This window comes from Euprymna scolopes, chromosome 43 (genome assembly GCF_053919585.1).
Source record: "Euprymna scolopes isolate OS-2025 chromosome 43, ASM5391958v1, whole genome shotgun sequence".
NCBI lineage: Eukaryota > Metazoa > Mollusca > Cephalopoda > Sepiida > Sepiolidae > Euprymna > Euprymna scolopes.
Window position 1 is genome coordinate 21905194 of NC_136524.1, and position 15717 is coordinate 21920910.

At 33.4% G+C, this 15717-nt stretch overlaps 1 protein-coding gene across 4 annotated transcripts in view; it reads right to left on the bottom strand.

Moving 5' to 3' along the window:
- The window catches only part of LOC145268230 (nuclear pore complex protein Nup98-Nup96-like), a 153955-nt gene that overhangs the window by 102542 nt on the left and 35696 nt on the right, over positions 1 to 15717 (bottom strand). For all 4 annotated transcript variants that reach the window (XM_080123548.1, XM_080123550.1, XM_080123551.1 and 1 more), the window contains 2 exons: positions 9264 to 9313; positions 6673 to 6705 (listed from right to left, as the gene is read on the bottom strand). In XM_080123548.1, coding sequence (XP_079979674.1) covers positions 6673 to 6705; positions 9264 to 9306 — 76 coding nt within the window. In that variant the 5' untranslated portion in view covers positions 9307 to 9313. The remainder of the gene's footprint in view (positions 1 to 6672; positions 6706 to 9263; positions 9314 to 15717) is intronic.

Consider the following 15717-nt stretch of genomic DNA (forward strand, 5'->3'; position numbering starts at 1 on the left):
ATACTTATTTTGATTTTGAAAAAAAAACATTTGTGGCTGTTCGCAGTAAAACATTGTTTTAATTCGCTGTTCAAAACTAATTTAAAGAATAAAAGTGCATGCAAGCTATATATCTACAAAAGTTTTTGTTTTTTTAACCATGTTTTTAAATTTGACGAGATTTGTGAGAAATTGCAACAGATTTATAATGCCGAATTGGTTAGGATTGTTGTTATTATATATTCTGAAAACCGAATAGTTCTAAACTAATGTTATTCTGATAACAAAATAGCTCTAATTAAACATAATAACATTTATATTCATATTTTCATGTTTTTCTTAATTCGTTCTTGAATAAAAATTAAAGAACGCGTGTTTGTTTATAACTGTGCTATCGCTGATTCTACAGGCTGGAGCTGCTGCTGCTGCTGCTGCTGCTTAAACTTCATTTGACCAAATTCGATAATTAGAAACAATTTTTTTTTCGGGTAGGTCCTTTTAAATTATCAATTACCGCGGTCCTACTCAACATAAAACAATACTTTTAATTGATAAAGATAGTAAAAAGATTGATTTACTTACTACTGGGTGTCCGAAGAATTTTTTTTTCAAAATGTTCAATACTCGTCATATTAAAGTCTTATTTTTAACACGACAAAAAAAGAAATGGTCAAAAATATTTCGGACACTTGACAGTATTAAGATTAACACCTCTTCTAATTGGTTCCCAAATTTCATGACGAAATTCTTCATACAATCACGGTACGGACCTTTAGAAAACAGGGGGGGTCATTACAAAACCTTACCGAAAACGCCATTTTATGACGTTCACATTTTTATCACTTTATTTGCTTAAAACTCTTAAAATATATAATGTACATTCATATTTATTAATTCATTTGAAAGTATATTCATTTCCGAACAAAACAGTAGTAATTTGAAGACTTGAAGTGCTTTGGTTTAAAAAATATGGCTATTTTAGTAGAACTACCTTGAAATCTGTGATTATCCAAAGCGTTTTTTCGTCCGTGTGTATTACTACTCTAACTAGGCTCCTCTTCGTACACACAAACTCGCTGCCTTAATCCATCATCTTTCGAAAGCTACAAGATGTAATCTCTTATCAGTTTCAATCCTGACCTTCAGTTGGTGTTTGAAGAAAGCGATCAGATCCTGACTTGCCCAAGATTCAACCCCTGCTTCTCATTTAGTCTCAACATCCATACAACCATTCTGGCTATGGCCAGAATTGCAAGAAACACCATCTGTTTCTCCTGTTCCATGGTGGCCTGGCATTGTGCACAACCATGGAAACGTTCAGGGGTGAGGATGTTCAGGATCGATGCATGCCGTCACCTTGTTGACATACTGCCAGTACAGACCGAGTTCGTTACAGTGGAAGAAACCATGTTCCGGTGTTCCTTCTGCTAATGTCCGACAGTCGGCCACTCAGGTGAATTCACTAATTTGGCACCATTTTGTATGGCGTTTAAGGTCAAGGCATTTCGGAATAGTCGCCAGGTCAGAGAGATTTCAGAATTCTTCATTATTCCGGTGTCTGGCACCAAGCTCCACTGGGAACAGATCTCCTCCATTGACAGCCCCAGATGCTTGATAAGTGGGTCTTTGGCAGCCCCTCAGACTAATTTCTTATATAACAGCTTTTTCAAAGTTTCTGTCAAGGTTTAACTCAGGAAAGTCAGTCTTTCAGCATCACGCTGAAACTTCGAGCAATAAACAAAGCCCTTTTCAAAGAGTTCTCTCTTTGAGAAGGGCTTTGTTTATTGCTAATCTCCTGAATGGCCTGGGAAGATAGAATCGCACAGAACCAGTAACATACTGCAGTCAACAGGAAAAAAAAAAAAAAAAAAAAAATCGTTTTTGAGGTGTCTTCTATGATCCTTTTGCGCAACAAAAACGACCCATTTCTTGAACGGATTGAGACGCGTGATGAGAAGTGGATTCTCTACGACAACCGGGGACATTCGGCACAGTAGTTGGATGCAGAAGCTCTGCAACTCTTCCTGAAGCCTTGAATTGGTGTGAAACGATTACGGCGAAGAAGTACTACCAACAAATTGACAAAATGCACCAGAAGCTCCAACGATTGGTCAATATGAAGCGACCAATTCTCCTCCATGATAACACTTGCATAAATGTTGTTCAACTGATCCTGTAGAAGCTGAATGAATTGGGCTACAATACTGCCACATTCACCGGACTTCTCACCCACTGATTATCACTTTTACGAGCATCTCGACAACTTTCTGTGTGAAAAATGCTTCAAAACCCGAGATGATGCCAAATTGGCCTTCAGTAACTTCATTGCTTCCAGAACTACGGATTTTTATATTAACAGAATAAATAAACTTGTTTCTCGTTGGCAAAAATGAGTTGATTCTAATGGTTCTTATTTCAATTAATAAAGTTTATTATGAAAGGAGTTATGATCTTTTGAAGCTGAACAAACATTTTTGCACAACTTCATATATATATATAAATACAAAAGGAGGAAATGAATTGATGTTGGACAGTTAATAAATTATCTTTAACTATAAGATTGAATTATCAACTGAATGAAATAATTGAAAAGAGGATTTAAAAATATTGGAAAGTGACCCATTTGATTAGTGAATGCATAGAAATTCAATTTATTTGATGAATTAGTAGATACGTATTTGGCTAATCTTCATAATTTACAGATATCTTTGTCAAATGAACCTTCATTATATGCATAGCACATATCGCACCCCATGGCTATCTTCTCATATTCTCAGTTTGTTACACACACACACTATATATATATATATATATATATATATATATATATATATATATATATATATATATGTTACATGATAAGGGCTGTCCCCTTTTCATGTAAGTATAAAAATAGAGAGATTACTTAAAATGAAAATAAAATGAGAGAAAGCAGAAATCGAACCTTGGATATAAGTTTTAAAGAACAATAGGTTTAAATGGAATGTCCAGTAAATTGTTAATTCTGATGAAATAAATAATAAATAAACTATTCAATTGTTAGAAAGAATATGGATAATAAAAATAGGTTAAATAAATTAGATATGTAGGTTGAATTCCTTTGTAAAAACATCAAAGAAAAAATAGGTTATTGGGAAATCATAATGTCGGAAACGTGCAAAGTCGCGCATGTTGAAACACGTGAATTTTGCTCACGAGGCCGGACATGCATGGATTTCTCAATATAGGAAGTGAGTTAGTTAGAGAGACAGTCAGTGAGAAAGTCAGAGAGGGTCTGGGAATTCGAACGTCTAGGAAGCGAGACGTCACTTTGAAACTAAAATGTGAAGCTTTGAATTCTTGATGAGAAAACCACGGCCGGTCGTGAAGAAGTAAACCCATCATGTGTTTTGATAAAAGCTCGTCTTTGTGTTTGTGATTCTTACAAAAAGGTAAAGTGAATTGTTATTATATGTCTGTGTTATAAAATGTCGTGACATACACATCTCATATCCACAATGTGAATCTACATCTCATATCTACACTAAGACTGTCTGAGAGCTTCACATAGCAACACATCTATTAACCTAAGAATGAACATATTTTTAATATATATGAATCGTCATAACACGAACACGGAATGAACAATCTCTCTCACAACAATCTCTCTAAGTCTCTCAACATCTCTCCCTTACAGCATCACTTGTAATAAAACTCTCTCTGAATAAGACCCCTATATAACATATCTATATATATATATATATATATATATATATATATATATATATATGTATGTGTGTGTGTGTGTGTGTGAAAGTATGCATGTTTTTTTTATTTGTTTTAAAATATTTTAAATTGTTATTAAAAAAAAAATTTAAAAAGGAGGGGGGGGATATTTTATTTCAAACTATCAATAAAAGTAAAATCTACAGATCACTTTCCCCACAAGTATATTCTTACATTAGTTCAAATATATGCATATATATCATAGGGCACTCACTACAATTTATTCATCAAGAAGTACAGGTATATAGGTTGTTATGGAATAAAGTTTTCATACAAAAAAAAAAAAAAAAAAAAAAAAAATCACCCTAAAAGACGGTGTTATCGAACCCTCTCGCTCTCCCTGGAGAGCACAGGTACTAGTAACCACTAATGACTGACACAAGAAGCGCCTTGTCATTGATTACAGCCGGACCATCAATCGATTCACTTACCTTGATGCTTACACTTCACCAAGAATTGATGATCTAGTTCACAAAATTGCTCGTTATTCCGTCTTTACTACCCTTGACTTACGGAATGCGTACCATCAAATACAGATACTAGAGAAGAAATTCACAGCCTTTGAAGCCCGTGGGAACCTATACCAATTCTGCTACATTCCATTCGGTGTAACAAACGGCGTATCATGCTTCCAACGGTCTATAGACAACCTAATACAATGGGAGAAGATCACCGACACTTTTGCATATGTCGATAACATCACTATATGTGGTCGTACTATGAAAGAACGTGATGAAAATCTTAATCACTTCTTAGATGTTGCTAGGAAACACAATAAGTTTCAACGAGAACAAAAGCATTATACGAACAGAGAAAATCACCCTTTTAGGGTATGAAGTGTCATTGGGAGTTGTAAAGCCAGACCCTGAACGCTTCTGGGCTTTAAGACATCTACCTCAAGATGCAAAATCACAGCAGCGAGTCATCATAGGTTTTCATATTATGCTCAATGGATTCCTCGCTCCTCTGACAAAATTCGACATCTAGCACAAAATCGAGTCTTCCCTCTACCAGAATCCTGCTCAACCGATTTCTCCAACCTTAAAGAAGAACTCCCTTACAATAATCGATCACAGCATATCCCTTACTGTAGAAACCAATGCCTCTGACATTACTCTGATTGCCACTCTCAATCAGAATGGGCATCCAGTTGCTTTCTTTTCTCGATCACTTTCAGTCAGTGAACAACACTACTCTTCTGTTAAGCACATGCCATCATCGAGGCAGTGCGTAAATGGCATCACTACCTTACTGGTTCCAACTTTAAGCTTATTACAGACCAACGTTCCGTGGCATTCATGTACGACCTGAAACATTCAAGCAAAATAAAAAATGAAAAGGTGGAACGCTGGAGAATAGAACTATCGGTACTCACATTTGACGTAATCTATCGCCCTGGGAAAAAGAATGCAGCCGCGGACACACTTTCTCGAATGGTTCGCTCCTCGACTAACTCAACAGGCCTTTAAGACCTATACGTTTCATTGTGTCATCCAGGTATAACACGAAGGTCTCATTTTGTACACCTGCGTAATCTTCCTTATTCCATCGATGATATTCGAACTATTGGAAATTGTGCAGTTTGTGCAGAATTAAATCCAAGATTTTTCCATCCCACTAATTTCAAGCTTATCAAAGCCACTCAACCATTCGAACACTTAAGTGTTGATTTTAAGGGCCCATTGACATCTAACGGTCGAAATAAATATCTATTGACAATCATCAACGAATATTCAAGCTTCCTCTTTGCCTTTCCTTGTCGAGATATAACCTCACAAACAATCATAAATTGTTTGTCAACTATTTTCACTGTTTGGCATGCCTTCCCTCATTCACTGATAGAGGTCCATCATTCCTCTCAACAGAACTAACAGACTTTCTGCATAAGAAGAGAGTAGCAACAAGCCGCACAACTGCCTATAACCCACAGGGAAATGGCCAGGTGGAACGACTCAACGCGACCCTATGGAAAACAATATCGCTAGCATTGAGGTCGAAAAAGTTGCCAATCTCATTAGGAAACAGTTTACACAATGCCTTACACTCCATCCGTTCCTTACTGTATACTGCTATTAACGCTACATCTCACGAGAGGATATTCCAGTTCAACCGTAAATCAACATCTGGCATCTCTCTTCCCAGTTGGCTTTTAAATCCAGGTTCGGTTCTGATGAAACGTAACCTATGGTTATCTAAATACGAGCCATTTGTCGACGAAGTCGAGTTGCTGGAATGCAACCCTCAATATGCCCATGTTAGACTCCCAACTGGAAGAGAGGAAACAGTGTCGCTGCGACAACTTGTCCCAAAACTGCAAGATACACTGCCACACACTAATGACGGTACTATCTCACAGGAAGCTGAACCTCTACACCCAGATACCTCGTTAGAACCTTGTATATCTGAAGAATCCCGGGAAATTTCATCCGCCGATATAGCATGCGATAAAAATCCATTAGAACTTATTCATAAGCAACAATGTGTTCACCCCTACCACCTAAGAAATAGAGATACTTGAACTTTTGCGTATCATTCCATAATCCTACTCTGAACATTTTCCACACGGGGTGAATGTCACATTAACATCGTTGATTGTTTTGCATGCTTTTAACAATTCTTTCCTTTTGTTACTGCCCATATACCTGTACTTCTTGATGAAGTAAGTATCACAGGTTATCATTCGCCTTCTGTGTTGTTCTCACTACATTAACAGTTACCACTTATATATATATATATACATATATATGTGCGTGTGTGGGGAATAAATCTGATAACTATTCCACTGTTTACTATACAATGATTCTAATACAGACACAGGAAATGGAAATCCTTCATCATATCTTCCAGAGCTTGTCTTATTTGGCATTATAAAAGGCACAAAATATACAAATATTTTAGTGATCAGTAAAAAAAAGAAAACAAACTTACTTTGTCCAAAGGGTGTAGAGGTCCCAAAGTTGGCTGAAAAATAGCAAAGTTTTAGAGATCAAGAAAACGAGTTTATTAAATTATAATTCATTGATAATAAAAATTTAATACTAAAAAATAAATGAATGCTAACCGATTGTATTGTACATTTTTGAAGGGGATCATGTTCAAGTAAGTAGGTTTTATGCTATTTTTTTTATATTACAGATGTTAGAAGACATCAAACTTTAAACAGACACATTTCAGCTTTGTCTATCATATTCAACATCCTTTTCTGAAGAATTACATTTTTTTCTTTTTATTTCTCCAATTTTGATTATAGCATCCAATATTTCCAAAATTTTCAAGAGAATGATGTAAACTTTTAGTTGTTCTTAGCAGTACATAAGATAAGCAGAAATTAAATAGGGTTTAGTTTTATGCCTGACAGAAGTACCACTGGTGCTATAAGAAAAATATCTAAGAACCTGTATTTTGATTTTGTGGATTTGGTTGGTTGTTTTTGTTTTATGGCATATCATAAAATGCCATTTTCGGGTTATTTAATACCGAATCCAGTTATTTTGAAGAAAAAGTTTTTAATAGAATATACATATATTTTTTTTTCAAGTCGGTTTCTACTTAACCCATAATTGGGACCCTAACAGATACTACCACTCCGGGTCAGTGGACCTGCGAGCAAAGGCAATTAAAGGGTAACTACACACTCCCCAAAGCCCGCAAGCTGGAGCCTCATCATCGGTGATAGTTTAAGGTCATATCCAGTACCTTGTGGATTTGGAGAAAGCGTTGGAGAAAATGCTAAAAGAGGTTGTCTCATGGGCTTTGTGTAAAGTAGTTGAAGGTTGTTCAAACAATGTATAGAAATGTGCAAAATAATGTTAGAATTAACAGCACATTTAGTGACAGTTAAAGTATCTAAAAAGCCCAATGTTATTTAAATACTACGTGTGTATATACATGCATTGTTTTAATGAAAATACTCTTGTAAAAAACAAAAACAAAAAAAGCCACTAATATTTATTCTCTAAATAATGGTTTACAATAATTTGAATGCAGGAAAAAACATTAAGTTTTATCAAATTGTTCCAGAAATAAACGGTGACAAAATTACTGAATTGTTGTCAATTAGTTAAGGATTTCAGGATTTGCATAAAATGTTAATTTTGAACCCCAAATTTCAGAGCTTTAAGTTTTCATAACATTTGAATCACTAAAAATAATTGCATAATTCAAACCATTTTGAACTTCATTTACTGAGCTGTTTACAAGTTACATGATTAAATAAATTAAAATAAAATATCAACTGAGCATGCTATTTAAAAGGTGACAGAACAAGAGACAAGAAATATTAGGGAAAGGGGGGGAGTGGCAAGAGAAAGACTGAAATTTGAGAGAAATGGGAGACTTGTTCTATTAATTATAAATTACTCAAAATTACAATAATCAAACTCAATCCCAGAACAAAATTACAATTTAGCATGTATTTCCCGTTTATTAAGTACATAGGAAAAAAGTATTCTAAATAAATGTTGTAGCTCACATATAATAAATACAATATGTAGCATGTTTGTCATGCCAAATGCTCAACCATTGACCTGTCAAAGTTATGCTTTAAAGGTATGTTAGAAGGAAAAAGAAGTAGAGGAAAACCAAAGAGAAGGTGGAAAGAAAATGCTTTTGATTGGACATCTCTTTACAGTTGGACGTCCATCAACCAACTTGCCCTGGATTGGAAGGAATGGCCAAAATTAAGTCATGAGTTCGCAATCCGCACCAAGCGGAAGATGCGGTTCATGATGATTGTTATGTGAAAAATATGTCTCCAGTTTCTTAAAACCAATCATCTTGAGAAAGTCTTAAATATAATTTTGCTTTTTTTGTATTTCATCACAGAATATTGTGCTTTTATTGATTAAGAATAAGTTAGTTCTTCAGTCTTCATATTTGAAAAATAAAACTAGCATTATGAAAACAGAAGGATATAAATTCTATGTGTTAATATGATTCAATAGATTATTAGTCTTTTCTCAAAATAAGTATTATTTTTTAAAAATCAAAATGGCACTTCATTGCTTACATGTGCTTGTTGACTCCATGTAAAATTATGTACTGCAATGCTAATATCTAGTCTTTAACATACATGTATCTTCCAAGCACAAATAATTTGTTTAAAACAAGATCTTTGTTAGCCTGTAAAAAAAAAAAAAAAAAAAAAAAAAAAAAAAAAAAAAAAAAAATTTTTTTTTTTTTTTTTACATATTAATACTATTCTATTTTGGAGTTCAGACTCCGTTATCAGTGTAGTTTTAATATTCATTTTGTTTTCGTTTTTTCTTGGTTCGTATGTATGTATGTATATCTATGTGCTTCATAGAATTTTATATTGCAAAGAGCATTACTCCTACCTTAGTTGATAGATTTAAAAATGATAAAACTACAAAAACTATTCATCAATGATAATTTGATAAAGTAAAGAAAACAATTGGAATTATTATTGAGATGAGTAATTTGTATTATCCATTTATTTAATGCAGATAATAGTCTACAATAAATACAACCAAATTTGTAAATGTTAATTATATACTTACAGGTATCACCAAACCCAAAAGTGGTCGGTTTTGAACCAAACATAATTTCTCTGAAAAAGAAAAAGAAAATTATTAAAAAAAAAATAAACAGAACCCTATTTTATTTATTTTTAACTCAATGTATCGACATAGAAAAGGTAATTTTATAATCAAGTTTACACTCAGACACAGATGCCAAACAATAATTTAGACATTTCTCAAGAAATAAGTTATTGCATTTGAGAGTTATTTAGTAGACTCGTCTAGCTGTGATAGCTTGGTTATGGAGCGCAAGATAATTACTAGGTTGAAGCAGGTCGGTTATAACAAGTCTCCAGAATTTTATGGTTTGCCCTACGAATTCTACTTGAGGCTGTTGCCAATGTTGGTATCTTATTCTGAAGGATATGTTTAACAACTGGTTTGCTCAGGACTCCATCCCTGGACAAATTACAGAGGATCAGAATCGTGAGGCAGGAAGATGTAGACAACTATAGATTCATAACTCTGCTAAACACAGTTAAATATTCTGGCAAGACTTTTTGCAAATCATTTGCAGGTTGTTGCCAGCAATCATAAACGGAACAGAAAATGACACTGAACCTGTACTGATCAACTTAGATCAGTCCAAGGTTTTCGATAGGGTCAACCATCACTTCCTATGATCTGTTCTAGAGGCCACCAGTTTTAATTTGAACTTCTGCAAGTTGGCCCCATTCTGTATTGTATGCCAACGGTAACTCTGCAGGTAAATGGTAGGCTTTTGGAGTCGTTTCTGGTTTCTTGGTCGGTACATCAGTTTTATGCTGTTGTCTCTTCATTACATACCGATATTGGAGAAACAGCTGGGATGGTCAGGTGACACAATCTACTCAGTGATATTGGTTACCAGAGCAAGGTTTTCTCACCAACTTTGAATATTCTCTAACCTGATGACTTGTCCGGAATGCACTACTCCTCTTTGCCAAATTGTGCAGAGAAGGCTTAAGAGTTGAGCTCTTTTTGCTTGCACTGTAAGAACAGAAAAAAACAAACAAAAAAAAAAAAACAGCCAAGCTTCCTTTGCAAAGTTCAGCAAGTCTGGGAGTATGTTAGAGCTAACAGCTCACATCAATGCCGAGCATCGAGTGTTCTTTGATTTAGCATATGTTATTGACAACATCGTCACACCGCTGTCTAGAGAGACAATGTTTTTTCTAGCTAACCCAGTCGTAGCGAGAATAGTGACATGGATCACAAGTGTCATGAAAGTTTATCTTCAATCATGATCTGGTTGTTTACTTTAAACATCAACTTAAAGTGAAAATCAGATGTGATTCGAGGAGATTGCCTTGCATAGAATTCAATAGATGGATGCATGATACTAACTTATACATCTGTCAAGGAGCCAGGTATGTCAACATCTTCCTCCCTAAGCATGGTACACACAGTCCAGAGTTCAACAGAACCCATCCCTTAGAAGTTAGTTAATGAATTAAAGAAACTGGTGAAACAAATAAGATTGTAGTCCTGTTTTGTTTCTGGATACCAGTCTTCGAAGATGCCCATTCCCCATATTTATTTTGTCCTCGGCCATCCCCAAATGTCGTATCCATTTTCAATTTTCCATGCTTTATCATGGTTTCAAAATTATAGAGACATTTCTTCAGTATGGGGAGGATGTTTGTACCTGCCTTATCTTCACCTTTTGCCTTTACTCCTGCCCCAGGTTGGTTTAGCCAAGGGAAAATTATTTTATGGCCATGTTTGTTTTTAGGGTTTTTTTTTTGGGGGGGGGGGATCTCACATTCCTACATTTTTGTAAAGGCTTTCATAGAGCATTTCCATCCTCCAATAATAGAGAGGACTTGTAAAGAATGGATGAGTTTTGATCAACTGGCATCACTTATCACACTTCAATTTTGCTATAGCAAAAAAAAATAAAAATAAAATAAAATGTAACTGAAAGCAACACCTTATGTCAATACAGAAGTGTTGTCTTACCCCTGTAAATCTCAGCTCCACCCTTGACCCAGTGATCCTAAGTATTTTAATGGAATTATGCCCCTAACAACTATAGATAAAATTACTTTGATGAAGGGGGGGGGGACATTAAAAATAAGCTAACCTAGGGCACAGATTGACACGAAATATACAGGATACAGTGGGGAAAATAAACCCAAAACAACTCAGCAAGCACACCAACACAAAGCATGTTCAAACACAAGACTGTAACGAAACAAAGTAAACATAGCAAACTAAACTAAGGATACAAACTAAACTAAGGATACAAACTAAACTAAGGATACAAACTAAACTAAGGATACAAACTAAACTAAGGATACAAACTAAACTAAGGATACAAACTAAACTAAGGATACAAACTAAACTAAGGATACAAACTAAACTAAGGATACAAACTAAACTAAGGATACAAACTAAACTAAGGATACAAACTAAACTAAGGATACAAACTAAACTAAGGATACAAACTAAACTAAGGATACAAACTAAACTAAGGATACAAACTAAACTAAGGATACAAACTAAACTAAGGATACAAACTAAAACTAAGGATACAAACTAAAACTAAGGATACAAACTAAACTAAGGATACAAACTAAACTAAGGATACAAACTAAACTAAGGATACAAACTAAACTAAGGATACAAACTAAACTAAGGATACAAACTAAACTAAGGACACAAACTAAACTAAGGACACAAACTAAACTAAGGACACAAACTAAACTAAGGACACAAACTAAACTAAGGACACAAACTAAACTAAGGATACAAACTAAACTAAGGATACAAACTAAACTAAGGATACAAACTAAACTAAGGATAAAAACTAAACTAAGGATACAAACTAAACTAAGGATACATACTAAACTAAGGATACATACTAAAGGATACAAACTAAACTAAGGATACAGAAACAGATAACTAAGACAAACAAAATATTGTTAGATTTTCATTTTTTGGTCATACAAAATTGTTAGAGTGAAAACTTGTTCAATTTAAAACTGGCTGCCATTTCTGGGAATGAATATGAAGAATCCCGTTGTTATTCCTGACCCATTACCATTTTTTTTTTTTTACTTTTTTTTTTTACTATCTATAATTTAAGCTCTTTTATTTATAATTGGTCCAATGGAAATGGTTTTAACTGTTTATAGAATTAGTTCCCTTGATTTCTTGAATTTTTTAAAAATAAATACTCAAATGAATATTACAATTACTTTTACTAAAATCCACCTTACTTGATTCTATAGCAAAATATTCTTGGTTTGTGATTATATCTTTGATAGTTTCAGATTTTTAGCTGGATACACACCTACCCGTTATACAATAAATGGTCAAATTTTATTTACTTTTAGACAAATCTATAAAAAGTAGACACTTTGAGTAGAAAATATTGACACTGACTTTAAAACAGTAACAGGAAAATTTTTTTGACAATGCTGTCATTAACGTTTACTCTCAATATTATTTGGAGACACTACAGTTCTCTTATTTGATATCGTAATAAGCAGGACTTTAAATGTTAAAGGATTCAACTACCCCAAAATTCTACCTTCAATAATTTATATATACAGTTATTTATAACATTTTGATTTTAAAGATATCTATTTTTTAATTCAACCTCAATGCTGATGGATATTTTGCAAATCTTAATCTTTTCCTGACAAATGGTTCTAAATCATGTACATTTACTGATCACTACCTCAGTTGCTTCAAACTGAAGTTCTGAAATAACAGAGGTTTCTTTTCATTAAAGAATGTACCGATTTTTTATTTCAAATTCCTCTGCAACCTACTTTCAGGAAAAAGTGTCCTGTGTTACCTGTGGTATTGAATTTTATACCTTCCAAAAAATTCCAATGGACCAAACAGTCAGCCATGATATACTTTAAATGTGCCACTGTTATTACTTGTAGAAATCACTATTTACATTATTTTCAATGAAATAGATGTCCTAAAATTGCAACTGGTGTAAAAAGGTTATAGAAAACAGGAGTCCTATGCTTAAACTTAAATTCATAGTAGTTGAGCAAGATACTGAACATAAGGTCTATATTCTAACCCTCACTAATGATCTCAGTATTTGATGGCTAAAATCTCACCCTTTGCAATCAGGGTTAGACTTAAAATAGTCTAAGCAACATCCATATAGTGCTTGGAATGTTGCCAAACTCATCAAGAACCATGATGCCAATAAGGCAACTGGTCCTAGCAACTTAGTCATTTTGACTAAGAATCTACGACCAGTGCTTAAAAGTAAAATGCATTCCATCTTGGTTAAACCTTGTTAATCTGGTCATTATCTTAAAATACTGAAAATAGGTCTCCAGCATTTCAATACAGAGTAGTCTCCTGAGCAAGTTGTTTGATAAATCAAGCAATTGTCAACCACCTCAGCAAAAGCAATGTTTAGTGACAAACAATATGGATTTCATTCTGCAAGATCAACTGCTGACATACTGACTGTAATATCACAGAATTAATGTTTGGGCATCTTTGATAAGATCTTAGATGTGAATTTCACTTGAAATTAGAAGACTTACATGAAATCTGTTGTTGAAATTATTAGAAAAATCAATCTTTTCATCACTCGAGAAAGTACCAAACTCCTGATGTAATCTACCTAGATAAGTGTCAGACATGTTCTAAGATGGAGTACAGCTAACACATCCGAGGAATACTATTCAGATCATTCTTTCCTGCCTTAACCTATGGAATCTGTAATCATATCTAAATGTTTGGGCATCTTTGACTCTAGGTTCATCACCATACACATGTATATCTATGACAATAAATGTGGTTTTTCAATTTACTGCAATTTCATAGAACATCCCATTCGATGTATACTACAGATATTTATACATTTTAATACAAATTCAAATTTTGTAATATGATTTCTGATCAGTGGACCCTAGTATCCCTAAATGATATAGAGGATCACTTCTGATGACAGCAATAGCTTCCTTATCAAATGTTATCTCATCCTCTACCTCCGGTTTACCCAATTATATTGTACACTAGCTGAGCTGCTGTTTTTTTTATTTTATGATTTTACCAAAATATTACTTTTAAAAGATGCTAATATACATGTCCTGCATATGAAACGACTATTTTTATGCACTCTACATGTTTAAAGGGGGGGTAACGTCTTCATTTTAAAGATCATACCTTTTAAAAGAATATATTTTAAATTGTGTAAAACTAAACATATAGGATATAATCTGTTAATTTCTAGTTATTTATGTAAACTGTTTAGCGTGAAAATAATTTTTTTTTTTAACTGTTCATTCACTTTAGCATAAATAATTTAGAAAATTATAAGTGGTTTGATAGTAAACCCTCTAAATTATTAATTTTAATACAGGAAATGGTAATTAAAAAAAAAAAAAAAAAAAAAAAAAAAGAAAAAGTGGCCAAAGAAACAGAAAAAGTTGATCAAATTTTAATAAAATTTAATTTTATTAACACTTATACTATTTAAAAAAAGATTGATCAAAAATCATACCTTTGATAACTATTCTTTATTAGGTAGTACTAAATTAGCAAAATTTATCCTGTGTAAAGTTTAAATGTGTACCAACATAGCACTCACCTTTCAAAAGTTGATTTTTAGGGTATTTGGGGTTGTTTTGAACGAATATCAAATTAATATCTCCTATTTAATAATTTTATGTCACTTCCAGAGTTTTCAATTGAAAAATTATTAGTTTCTTTAACAATTTTAAATGAACAAGACAAGACAGACCCGAATAACCCTAAAAAGTCAACTTTGGAAAGGTGAGTGTGTAGTTGGTACACATCAGCAATTTAACCGCATTTTCTTTACATTTTCACATATATAAAAAAAAAAAAAACTACAAGAAGCGACAGATGAAAAGAGTTTCAACTTTGCAGCATTTACAAAGATTGAAATGAACACATACATAATTTTTAAACACGCCTTCAGGCCTATGTCCAACTGAAGTATTAATTTATTAAAATTTCAGTTGTATTTAATAAAATTAAAACTTAATAACAAACGTCAATGATTTGCTACCCTATTTACTCATTAAATGAGGGAGGGGGCGTCAGCAGAAGAAAAGTAGAGCATTTTTTCACACGATCCGTTGGATCATTATTACTATTTTACCTAGATTTCAAAAATTTACAAAATGTGGACAAATTTAAGACATTCTTCTTGCATAATTAAGAATGGTACTCTTGCATAATTTGATCTGGATTTTCAGAATTTCCTGTTAATCATGGATCAGGTGCGATTGGCAATCATCAGATTAAGCCAAACATTGTTCAAATGTTGAAATAAAAAATTTGTTGTTTTTTTAATTATTTTGGCTGATGGCAGGAGTATTTTTTTCTGTTTATTTTTTTTTATACTTCAATGACCGAGTGTTTGATCAGCCAATGAAAAAGCAGTATTGAAATCAAAGCAGACTACTTTGAAATTGGAAAGAATTTGAACAAAAATAAA